This window comes from Lissotriton helveticus, chromosome 9 (assembly GCF_964261635.1).
Source record: "Lissotriton helveticus chromosome 9, aLisHel1.1, whole genome shotgun sequence".
Lineage (NCBI taxonomy): Eukaryota > Metazoa > Chordata > Amphibia > Caudata > Salamandridae > Lissotriton > Lissotriton helveticus.
In genome coordinates, this window is record NC_136070.1 from 1,092,194,464 (window position 1) to 1,092,207,451 (window position 12,988).

Consider the following 12,988-nt stretch of genomic DNA (forward strand, 5'->3'; position numbering starts at 1 on the left):
CACCCTCCCCTTTATTTTTAGTAATGAGCCTGAGGGATAGGGTCCCCAGGACCTAAAAGGCATGGGAGGGGAGGGCATGCAGCCCCCCTCTTCTTCAATTTTAGTAGCGGCTCTGGCATATGGGGTCTGCTGGACGCAACAAGGCTCAGGGAGTGGGACGAGGCCGCCCCTTTCCTAAGACAGCTGAGTGGAGAGCTTCAAAGTGTTCATGCACTTTGGTTGGCGCAAGACAGCCAGCCAAAGTGACATGCACTTTGGAGTATCCAGCCAGCCACTGCTCCTGTCCTCTGCTGCCAATCAACAGCAGAGGACATGCCTTGCACATCTCTGGGTTAGTATGGCTGCAGAAGTGCGCACATCGGAAAAATAAAATGGCAATTAAATCTTTTCATTGCCATTTTATATTTTCCAGCTGGGCTTGCTTCCCACCCTCATGAAGAAATGCCACTGAGTTTAGGAAAACAATACATATGCCAATGCCGTGTGTGGGTTTCCCTTCTAACTCGTCGTTTATCTTTTTTAGAGCATATTTTAAATAAAATACACATTGCATGTAAAGCAGCCTAAGAACCTGGAGTTTAAAAACAATAGGCAATGCTATCAAAGCACAAGAACCAGTTTATTCAGTGCATTGTAAAACCACTGCTCAGATAATAGCTGCCAATCATTGTAGATAACATCCAAAACAATGCTTCCAAGGCATGTCCCTGACATAACTTCAGTACTTAGTTAGTTGTCCACACTGGAAAGTACTGAATTAGTGGAACTGGACTGTTTTGCAAGACAGCACTGTAAAAACTGCTGAGCATGCGAAGATCCAAACAGAAAAATGTAAAAGGCTCATCATCATCATCTCATCCGTGAATGTCCAAGGCAAGTCCTGCAACATTTGCTGGCGTCCCCTGCTGGAGTTTCAGAGCGGTTCAAGAAGATATCGGTAGATCAAACTGGAAAAGGACTTTGCAAGCTTTGTCATAAACCCCCAAGAAGATGAAACCTCCTAGACTGATTGTAGTAATTCGGGGGACAATGCCAGCAAATAACCTAGAAGAAACAACAAACATTACCAAGATGAAGTTATAATCCAGCAGAGGTAAGTGTACACAGCAAGCATTCAACACAAGATAATATTGAAAAAACATGCCCAGAACATTACAATAAATTTCTAATTAATGCGTTCATATTAGGAAGAAGGATTTCTAAAAATAGCATTGTTAATCTTAACAGAGCTCTAGGGCAAGCTCATTTCATTAAAAGCACATTTAATACCCTACTACAAATGTTCACAATGCAAGTAAAGTCAATAAACTCATAATAATGGCAGGAGTGGAACCCAAAATCCTACCTGGCAAAAAAGTTAAAATCAATCCCATTGCATGAAGCAACAACTAAAATGGGATCATCTGGGCATGGTTGGGTTGTGGCCAATACTGCTCTTCAATCAGCCCTCATTCCCGCCCTCCACGGGTGCAACATCCATAGCAATATTAAGAATTGGACAATTTTAAATACATAATAGACCATTGACACCAGAAGAAACATGCTAACATTGATTAGGAAGCACTGAGCTGGAATATTAGTCAGTAATGAGTACATGAATCACTGAAGCAAAGAAATGCACCGTCATACAAGAACTCTCACAGTCTTAGCCAATGGAGAAGACTTTTATCACTTTTTAGAGACCTTTCACCACTTGCCTGAAAGGACTGTGCAACAGCAGTCCTCTTTTCTGTGCCCACACCTCTGCCTGCCCTCAGCGAAGAAAGAGAAAATGGCTGACAATATAACCTGCTTCAGCCAGGGTTTTACTAGGTTCCTCGACTGACAAATGGTGCGTATCACAGCACTGGTTCCAGCTGTCATATTTTCTGACCACATAAGACTTTTCTATATAGTTTAAGTAAAACATTGGACCATTATTGGAGATGGCCCTTTCTGCAGGGTTATCCCTAAACTTTTTGCTTCTTCCTCCTATTTTTTCCTGACCTGCTGTTGTTGGGTTTAGGACTCTGTGCACTTTATCACTGCTGATCAGTTCTAAAGTGCATATGCTCTCTGTGTAAATTGTGTTATGGATTGGTGTTTCCATGATTGGCATATTTGATTTACTAGTCCGCTCCCAGTAAAGTGCACTGAGTGTGTCAGGGCCTGTAAACCAAATGCTACTAGTGGGCCTGCAGCACTGATTGTGGGTGGCACTGATTGTGCCACCCACATGAGTAGCCCTGAAAAGGTAGCTCAGACCTGCCACTGCAGAGTCTGTGCACAGTTTGTAACTGCCATGTCAACTTGGCAAGTGCACCAACTTGCCAGGCCCTACCCTTCTCTTTTCTTACATGTAATTCACCCTAAGGTAGGCCAAGGTACCCCTGTGGGCAGGGCTGAGTGTATGTGAAAGGTAGGACATGCCCTGATATGTGTGGCATGTCCTGATAGTGAAATACTGGCAATTTTGTTTTATAACTATTGAATGGCTATCTGGTCCATAGCAAAGCATGGGAGTTAATTTAGAAGAGCTAATAAATATAACTTCTCAATAGGACCAGATAGGAAAATAAAGTTTAGTGTGCCTTTTAGTAAAGGTCATTTTTACATTCTGTGTTTGAAAATACCACTCTTAGAAAGTAGGTATTTTCTTGCATAGCCATCCTGTGTGCCTCTGCTAGGATGTGTATTGACTGTCTGGCTTTGGAGTGACAGGGGCTGGGAGGAGAAGTTCCTCCAGAGAGTCTAGACGGGTCAGGGATGGGCTGAATAGACCTTGGCTGCATTCAGAGTACTGGGAGGAGTTGTCACTAGTACCTGAAAATGCCTGGTCTGCATTTAGAGTGGAGGGAGGATATTTCACTTGGACCTGAATAGGTCCTGTCTGCCTTGGACAATGCTGTCCCCCTCTCCTGCTGGGAAGCTGGACCAGAGAGGACACAACTGGTTTGGACTAAGCACAGACACTATCTGCCTGAGAGAACAAAGGAAGTTTGGGTATAAATACTGGGGCCCAGACCCCAGAACATTAGAACTCTTTTGGACCAAGAAGACTGCCAAGAAGAAGAGCTGGAGAAGCTGTGAAGAGGAACTACCACTTTGCTGTATTGGCCTGCAGTGGCTGCTTCTGTCTTGGGCAGAGAAAGGACTGAACTGAACTTTCTGCAATCAATTTTTGTGAGTTTCTCCAAGGGCTTGAGGTAGAGCTTGCCCCCTGTTCAAGAAGTCTCAGGAACAGCAAAGACTTCAAGTTCTTCTGCCCTCAGCACTGGGGACTGTGTGTTTTGTGCTGCAACCCAACGCCTTCTATGATGCCGCTGCTGACTCCGTGTCCTGAAGGCACAGCCGCAACGCCACACTGCGACCATGGTTTCACCGACGATGCCTGCTGACGTTGCCACTGAGCAACTGTGGGCACTGCACTCTGCATCGCACCGCCTCGCTTTACGATGCCGCCTTAGTATCCCCGCCGCTCAACGCCGAAATCAACGCTGCTGCTTGCACCGTGGTTCGGGGGCACCGCTCGTAAAGTTGCACGACGCACCGCCCTCATCCCACCCCGCAGCCTTGGCCTACCAACGCCGAGCCAGTGACTCCAGTTTGTTAGCCGACAATGAGCTTCAGCAACGTCGACGCCGCTCCTTGCACCGTGACCTGCCTGCACTGCGACGAGCAACGCATCACTGTGCACCGTGAACCTGGTCTCACCGACGACGCCATCTGATGCCGCCACTGAGCCGCTGCTCGCATCGTGTCCTGAGGGCATCGCACGCCGCACCGCTGCACTTTGTACCGCAGCACCAGACTCCACTGTTCCTGTCTTCAACCGCGGGGAGTTCGATCTGCAACGTGTGTGACTTCAAGGGCCCGACGACTCCTGCACCGACCTCCAGACAGACGCCTGCGGACGCTGTGCTTTCGGAAGCTCATGAAGAGGTCGCCGACGCCCTGCATTTCTAAAGGTACTGTTTTGCGGATCTTCCCGACAATGAAGCTGGCCCGAGACGCCGCGTCAGCCAGAATTGTTTGGATTTGTTTGTTCACGACGCCGTGATAGCCCCAGAGAGAGCTATTGACTTCAAGGAACTGTTTTTCGAGGTTATTTTGATAACTGAAGATGTCTAAGTACTGTATTGTGGATTTTTATCATTTTTGGTCCTGTCTTCAGTATATAAAAATATTGGATATTTTTCTAAACTGCTGTGGTGTCCGTTTGTAGTGTGTACACTGTATTACTGTTGGTTATGTACAAATGCTTAACACACTGCCTCGAAGATAAGCCTGACGGCTCTTGCCAAGCTGCCAAGGGGGTGAGCAGGGGATATTTTAGGAGTGTAACTCCCTTATCCTGACTAGAAGGAAGGGTCCCTATTTGGACAAGGTGCAAACCATTGCCAACTAGAGACCCCCTTTTCTAACAACCATGCTTCAATGAGATTTTATTTTCAAATTGTCCAGCCAGGTCTCAAAGATTTTCTACCAATACAATTTTCAATGTATTTGACTTGATAAAGTCAGTCGTATGTAAATAGATACTCATGTTGGAAGAAAAGTACTGTAAAATGAGAAGACTACTTTGAAGAAGCTGTACTATGTTTCTACGGTTCCCGTATACTGGCACAAACAGATCTTTATTACTGGACTTTAGAGCTGATGAAAATAAAGAACTGTTGTTGCAAATTGCTACAATTAATGTGCAGAACCACATCTACACTAGTTAGGTGAAAATTCTTTTACACCAGCATAATCGTACATCATTTCCGGAATATCATGATACGCTGCGAAATGCCCATGTTTATGCCATTATGCCACGTCATGCAATTGAGTTTGGAGTTGAGTAAAAATTCTTGAGCAGGAACAATATGGACAAACAGAACTTAAGCGGCTGTTGTTTGCATACCTTGCCACTATTTCTTAGCACCATATGCCCACTTGTTTCCAAAATAGAGAGTTTGTGTTTTGCACTAAAAAATAACACAAAATGCCAGATCTGTGTAATAACATATCATGTGCGTTTTTTTTTACATTTTGAGTAATTGCAGCAAAGTAAATTAAGTCAATTTTGTCGAGACCAGGCCTAGTATTAGTATATATTTATAAAGTAGTAGTACAAGTATTTATATAGGTCAATAACTATCTTTAATCTTTGGCATCTTCACATATCTATTCCCTTCATATTGGAACATGTTACACAATACAAAGAACTGAGAAGAGGTCCCAATTGGGATCAGTCAACACATCAGCCGAGCAGACTACTAGTGAACCACCTATGCAAATGGAGAATCTGCAAAAAAGATTGCAACCAAAATGTAATGCTTATAGGATGCATATGAGACACCCAAACGGCTGTCTTACAGAATCCAAACAAATATAGGAATTTTGAACAGCTATGCCTTAGCTTACATCAAGGGGAGTGGACATGAGGGGCGGGAATGTCTCCTGCTTGTTAAATGTGAGTGTGCCGTTGCAATAGGTGACCCAACTGCATGGAATATCTGGTATCTGACTTTTTGTGGCCAAGCATGTGTGCTGAGGAATAATCCTATCGTTTGATTCTGAGGTCCATAGTCTAGTTCTGAGACCAAGAGTTGTGCACCAAGTGTACCCTATAACTGAGATGGGACTGCGGTCAGTATCTTGGTTTGCTGACACTAAGCAATGGTGGCAGCTTGCTATTTCTATAATCCTAGCACAGAACAGACCTTTTTCTTTGATTCACGGGGGTGTATGAAAGCTACCTGTCCCCACCCCTATAAAGCACCACTGGCATGAGGCATCCAGACCCTTGCGCTGAGCATGCATGTGCATGTTGAGTGCATTATATGTAAAGCGCACACAATAGAAGGACACTGCTTCAATGAGTCCGAGATTGTTGAGACCTGCAGGATCCACTTTGGATTGCCCCTTATTTTACATGGCACACAATAAAGTTTGTAATACACACTCCTCAAACAGTAGAAGTGTATTTCCTACATTCCTGAGCTGGAATGTTTAACCCGGACACTGCTGTGCGAGAGGATGGAGACAGGGCTGCCTCTAGTAATTTGATGGTAACTTCTTAGCAGGGAATCGGGGATTACCTCAGCACAGCCATTTGGTGTATTGGTGGGAAGATTGTGGTGACTCAACAGATTCTGTTCATAGGGTATGGAGGCTTCTAGGCAGCCTCTTTTATCTTTCCTGAATGCTACTTCAAGAAGGCTGGTGACAGCCAGGGGCAAGGGTTTCACACATCCCTGCACTCATGTTTTCGTGGGTAACCCTAACTGAAGTCAAAGTCGTTACTACCTGCTGTGAGAGCCTTCCATTTTTAAAAACACTGTCTGAAGTATAGGAAGAAAATGAAATATGTAAAGGAACCACCGAATCCGGTTACCGGCCATGACAACGCGATTAACATCCCCAGTCTGGGAAGTGTCTAGACAAGCAGGATACAAACTACCCCACCAGGCAGAGATCCAAGCTCTTCAAGACATCTTGCCCCCAAGAGTGTGATGACTTTACCTTCTGCACACCAAGACCCAGACCTGCACCACCGACCAGAGGATGGAAGCCAACCTCCAAGAGTGCTGGGACATGCTTGATCAGAGTCAACTTCCCAAGAGCTTCTGGGACCTGCTTGATCATAATCAACTTCTCAAGAGCTGCTGCCTCTGCACAGAGACCTGAGTAAAGACAAGTTTAAACCACCTTGCTGTGGCACCACACCAGTATCTGCTCATTTGTTTCGTTGTGGTCCGCATGCTCGTGCTTAGGACTAACAAGCATCAGATATCTCTTATGAAAAGCATCACCTGAACTGAACATTGACTATGAGCTTTAAGACAGATATATGTGGTGCTTGAACAATAAACCTCTTGAAAGAGAACTGTCTAGTGAAGAAGATTGGGACTGACCTACAGGTAAAAGGAACCAGGGATGTATGTCATTACATCGCATACTATTACCGCGCGTGCCATTACAACACGGTTATTAATGCACGATGTCAATGACATCGCACCCCATTACATCGCTTACTTTTACCACGAGTATGCCTTTATCACGCATGCCATTACAACGCAAAGGCATGCGTGGTAAAGCTATACTCGTGGTAAAAGTATGCAAGATAAGTGACAACCCTACACCTTCACAACACACTACTCCCACCCCTACACTACCCCTAACCTTAAACACTACTACACTACAACACTACCCACACTACTCCCACCCCTACACTACCCTAAACACTAACACACTACAACACTACCCACACTACTCCCCCCTACACTACCCTAAAACACTACTACACCACCCACACTACTCCCACCCCTAAACCCCAAAGCTAATGATGCCATCTGTTTTATTGGCAATGTCTGCACCCTCTCAGATAAGGACATTTCTGATATATATTGAAATGCTGTGCACTACGAAATTACCGACTATGCTGATAAAAAAGTATATCAGAGTGAACGCGGAGTCATGACGCAGGGCGTCTTCTGAAACAGGAAGCGCCAGCGGAGACCCGCCTCTTAAAAAAAAAACTACGAGCCCTGTTAAGCTTAATTGTAATCCTGACAAGTAGTGCGATAAACACCTTCCGAAACAGAACCACGATATATGAGAGGTGTTTCCATTAATCTGCAACATCCTCCTGACTGAAATCCCGGCCCGCCCATACTGCATCTATCTACAAGTGCCAATTAACTGTCACTCACAGTTCCGGCTCCACCCAGTCCGTGTCCTGAGGAGAACCCCTACTAGCGTTGAGGTTCGAAACGCGTTGACTCTGAGCCTCGGAGAAAGAATTTGGGTGCCGCAAGGACCATTGAGACCTATACAGTGTTATCCCTTGTTGCGCAACCCTTTAAATGTACTTTTCCTATCCTTGGCTTGGCCAGACAGGCAGGCAGCTCTCTGTGATTAGAGGTCCGCTTGTCTTTTTGTACCCAATAGAAAGGACTGGTTCCTAATGCTTGAAGTTTCGTTAGGTCATTGATTCAACATTGTTTGGTGTTACATGTGTCAATGTATAGTATCCATTTTTGATTATTTGTATAGCACTTGTATATATTCTTGCACATTTTTCATTGTTTGTATGGATATTTTCACTGTCTGACGACTGTTTATTTGATGACATATTTCAAATATCTCAATATTTTCTAAAAAATAAAATAAAATAGATGACCATCCAGAAGTAATGTGCTGTTTGGAATCATAAGTAGTAAAACCAATCTGTCTGGCCCCTTTCTTTGTTTAGTATAGTTCAGTGGTCCAAGCCAGTTCAGATACAGGACCCAAACCTTGGCATTTACCTTGTGCATTATGGGTAGACATCTTCTAATGGCCCATTGTATAATTCTTGCATTACGTTTCATTTCCCATGTTATCTCCTATGTTATCCTCTCCCTAGCTGCTCAGCCTGTGTGAGTGTTCTGAGTGGAATGTTGGTGTGTGGGCTATGAGTGGAATGCATGAGTATCTGGAAGAGTGATGACAGTTGGTGGATGGGGTTGAGCAGCTAGCAGGCTGCTCCTGGGGGGGCTGTTGATAAGGACTTACTGAGGATTTATACTACCTGCCTACTTACCTGAATAAACCTACTTGCATTAGAACATACCAGTGTGCTATCATTACTACACCCATGCTACCCATCCTCCCTATTTTGCTCCACTCTTTGAAGGAAGAAGAGATTTTGTAGTTCCGTTAGGGGTTTAAGGAATACACATGAGCTGCAGAAAATATTTACTTGAACCAGACTGTTCCCAGTATCAGCCCAACAAATGAGTAGGTGCATGACCCGGCTAGCCTTCAAAATAGCCTCAGAGCTTGTCAAAAAGGAATATTAAAATGGCCGAATAAAGTCTTTGAGTCTCTCAAGTTCAGACAAGGTGTTGGTAAAATATTTCCAACAAAGGCGCCTCGAAAGGAGTTTATGAAGGACAATGGTGTGCAATTTTGTTCTAATGAGATAAGCGTTTCTTTTTTTAGCAAGATGTGGTGTCCTCCATCACCAAAGTGCATTTCAGAGCCCTATAGAGAATGAAATGAGCAAGAGAGCAATTAGAGGTATCAAGGAGAGTTTGCATTAAGCAATAATTTAGTCTAATATGATAGCAGAGGAAATGGTATTAGCATATAGAATCACTCTTGGTGGAGAGAAAGAGCAAAGCTCATTTGGAGTAATGGGGTGGATGAATCTGTGTGTAAAGATGTGTATCATGATCTGAAGTAGCTATCACAGCAGGGAAAAGGCAAACAGCACTGGAAAGAGAGAAACCTCAAAGGTGCAAGCAACAGTAAATTTGTACTTGGCGATACCTCGCTGCCCAGTAGCTGGAAAGGTTTGGGTGATGCTTTGTCAGGCTAAAGGGTGGATGCTGGTGTAATGTGGATAGACCAGTGCAACTGGGACCATATCATAGAAGTGCACAAGGGGTGTTTGAGCCCCCTGGGACACTTTGGTATTACAGAAGGGGATGCAGACGCTTGTGCATCCCCTTCTGTAATACTGAATGCATTGGCGCACATACAGCGCCAGTGCTTCCTCGAGAGGACCTTCCCTCATTTGCATAGGGGCGTGACCCCATGCAAATGAGGGAATTTTTTTGCCTCTGCGCCATCGCTGTATTACAGATGCGGGCAGAGAGGAAAAGAATCTCTCAGGAGGCACACTGACAGTGCACCACCTGATTGCAGTCCTCTGGAGGGGGGAAAGGGGAGTCCCATGGACCCCTAGACACCCCCTTGCAGACGGGTGCAGTCACTCACTGCACCTGCCTGTACTGTGAAAACACGGAGTGGCTTCAAAGCAGCTGCTTCATTTTTCACATTAATGGCCTGCCCCCAGGGCAGTGCGAATTCACGGCTGCACTGGGGGCATCGTATTCACCCTAATACGGCGCATTTTCCTTGACTGTGTATAATACGGCCCCTGGTGTGAAGTCTGGTGAAGGTACTTAATTAGGCCTACAAAGGAAATATATATGGCTGAACAAAGGCATGTCAAGCAGGAGAGAATACATTCAAAGAAATCATATTTAAAATGTAGAGGATAAAAAAATATCCCCAGTTGCATAGCTAACTCAAGAAAATGTTAAAACACACTAGTATTTTTCAGCAGTGCTGCTAGCCTTTTAATTAAACAGTATAGGCACCTCTCTGCAGAGCTGCCATTATTTCAATAGTACAGAACTGGCAATTGTCAGCAGAGCTTGAATACATGTAATGGAAGAGAGCTGCCATTTGTCAGAGAAGATGCCACCCTTTTAATATGACAGTACAGAACTCTCAGCAGGAATTATATACTTTTAGCAGGATAATGCAGTTACTTCTCAGCAGGCCTGCATTACTCGCTTTGGGCAGGCCCAGAACATTTCCATTGGGCTGCTGTACTTTTAGTGGGGCAGGAACAAGACTTTGCAGTAATGGTTGCCATGAATTTAATAGGAAAGTCTTGCTACTCAGTGGTGTAACAAAATTTGAGGGCGCCCCCAGTAAAGTACATCGACGGGCCCCCTCCAGACTCACTCAGGAGCTCTCAGGCCAGGGTAGTGTGCTGATGGGGCCCCCAACACTGCGGGGGCCTTAGCTACGCCACTGGTGCTACTTCCCAGCTGGGGCAGATATACAGTGGATGAGAAAGTACTAGCACTTCTTAACAAGTTTGCAACCCTTTTGCTAAGATACAGAGGTACAGAGGACACTTCCTTGTGTAGAAAATAACGCATGATATTTCCAGAAAATTAAGGCTTCTGACCTGAAAACGTTTGTCAAGGAAATCCAAGTTTATTCGCAAAAGTGACACGGCTTGACAAGTAAGGTTCAGCCACTGAACAACTCCCAACTGCCAACCCCCACGTATATATACGTTTCACCCCCCACTCGAATATATACAAAATACTTCCAACGAGCAAGGGTTTGTTACAAGTGGAAGGGCCACATATGAAATAGGCACGAGCGCCACACAACTGTGTCATGCTTGTGTCCATTTCATAATAGTATATCAAGGTAGAAATGCAAACACCAATGCACGAGCGTAAACAAGGACTATGCTCCCGCACATGCAACACACCTTCTCCCTTTACTTTTTTTTCCATGAAAAAGGTTGTCCTGGAACCTCATGGGTGGACCCCGAGAACTCAGGGGTGTTTCTTCCATGTGGGCAGAGGAGCGTTGCCCCATTGCTTCTCGCAGTACAAGAAGCAGAAACCTAAATTGGTATTTTAAATTTTATTTTATGTATCTGTTTCTAATGATGCGAGAAAGCAGAAAGGTATGCCTGGTTGGGGGTGGGCGGGTCTGCTGGAGTCCAGGGGAGAAGTGGCTTGCCCTCTCTGAGTGAGCTGTCTGTTTGGTCAGCCCCAGGGCCGACCAAACCAGTCATACGCACTCTGCATTTTCTCTTTGTAGGTGGCATGCAGTCTACATAGAGAAAACGGCCTCCCCTTAGAGCTCACCCTGGATCAGCTGGCACCTCTGAAACTAAAAAAAACAGAAGCACTCCCTCTAGATCATGGTTCTCTACTGACATTAATGATGAAAGAAGACACCTAAGATCCTTGGAAAGAACCTGGAGACACAACCCCACCGCCATCCATCGGGCCCAACTCAAGGCAGCACGCAAAAACTACTATACCCACATCAAAAGCAAAAAATCTTCCTTCTTCTGCTCTGCATTAGATAATGCCAAAAACCGCCCCAAAGAACTCTTCAAGATCATTAGGAACCAAACCTCCATTCCTAAGGCAGCCAACTTAGGGGCGTGCAAGACACAGTGCGACAACTTCGCAAGCTTTTTCAATGAAAAAAATCGCCAAAATTGATCGCTCCTTCAGCTCGAGTCCTGCAACCAACGCCACCCCCACAATAACCGCGTCTATCCGCTGGTCTTCCTTCCAGCCGGTCAAGGAAAAAATGATCAGCAATCTTATCGCCACTGCGAAACCCTCATCTCACTCCCTCGATCAACTTCCCTCGAGACTGACCAAGGATTTGAAGCTCACTCTAGCCCCAATCTGGAGCAAGATCATCAATAGCTCCTTGAGCGAGGGCCACATCCCGGACTGCCTTAAACTAGGACAAATCACACCTCTGCTGAAAAAACCTGGCCTTGACCTCATGGACATGAACAACTTCAGGCCTGTCTTGAACCTTCCGTTCCTAGCCAAAATTCTGGAAAGATGTGTGCTCTCACAATTAAACCAACATCTAGAGAATTCTAACCTACTGGATCCTCTCCAATCAGGGTTCAGGAAAGGCTGCAACACTGAAACCGCAATCCTAAATGTTCTTGACGATCTGCACATGTCACTCGACTCCAACCACTGTAGCCTTCTCATTCTCCTTGATCTCTCGGCTGCGTTCGACACAGTAGATCATACCCTCCTACTTAATGTCCTCAGAGAGAGAGCGGGCATCGAAAAGACAGTCCTAAAATGGTTCTCCTCCTTTTTTAAGAACCGCACTCAAAGAATAAAGATCAACAGCTTCGAATCAGACCCCCTCCCCCTCAGCAGAGGAGTCCCTCAAGGATCAGTACCCTCCCCACAACTCTTCAACATTTACATGGAACCCCTCACCTCACTTCTCAGGAAATCCAACATCCCCTTCCACCTTTACGCGGATGACACTCAACTCTATTTAGAAACCACTTCGATCGCAGACATCCACATATTAAATGCTACACTCTTGGAGGTCCAACACTGGCTCTCAGCCAACCACCTCAAACTGAACGAAGAGAAAACGGAAGTACTCCTAATCTCGAACAAGGATGAAAACCTACAAATAGTGGAATGGCTCAAAGCCTTAAATGCCCTCAGTGTCTCTATAACGCCAACGGACTCCGCAAAATCCCTAGGAATTACTCTCGACCCGAAACTGATCATGAATAAACACGTCTCTAAAACCGCCAAAAGCGCGTTCATGAACCTGAAACTTCTCTATAAAATCAAACCCTTCCTCCCCCCCAAGATCTGAAACAGGCCACGCAGGCACTTGTGCTCTCCAGAATTGACTATGGCATCGC

The 12,988-nt window shown here is 45.2% G+C and overlaps 1 protein-coding gene across 1 annotated transcript in view; it reads right to left on the reverse strand.

The window, feature by feature from the left end:
- Positions 1 to 600: 600 nt before the first annotated feature.
- SLC25A26 (solute carrier family 25 member 26) overlaps positions 601 to 12,988 on the reverse strand; it is an 875,117-nt gene continuing 862,729 nt past the window's right edge. The window contains exon 10 of the mRNA XM_078662304.1: positions 601 to 1,044. Coding sequence (XP_078518430.1) covers positions 924 to 1,044 — 121 coding nt within the window. The 3' untranslated portion in view covers positions 601 to 923. The remainder of the gene's footprint in view (positions 1,045 to 12,988) is intronic.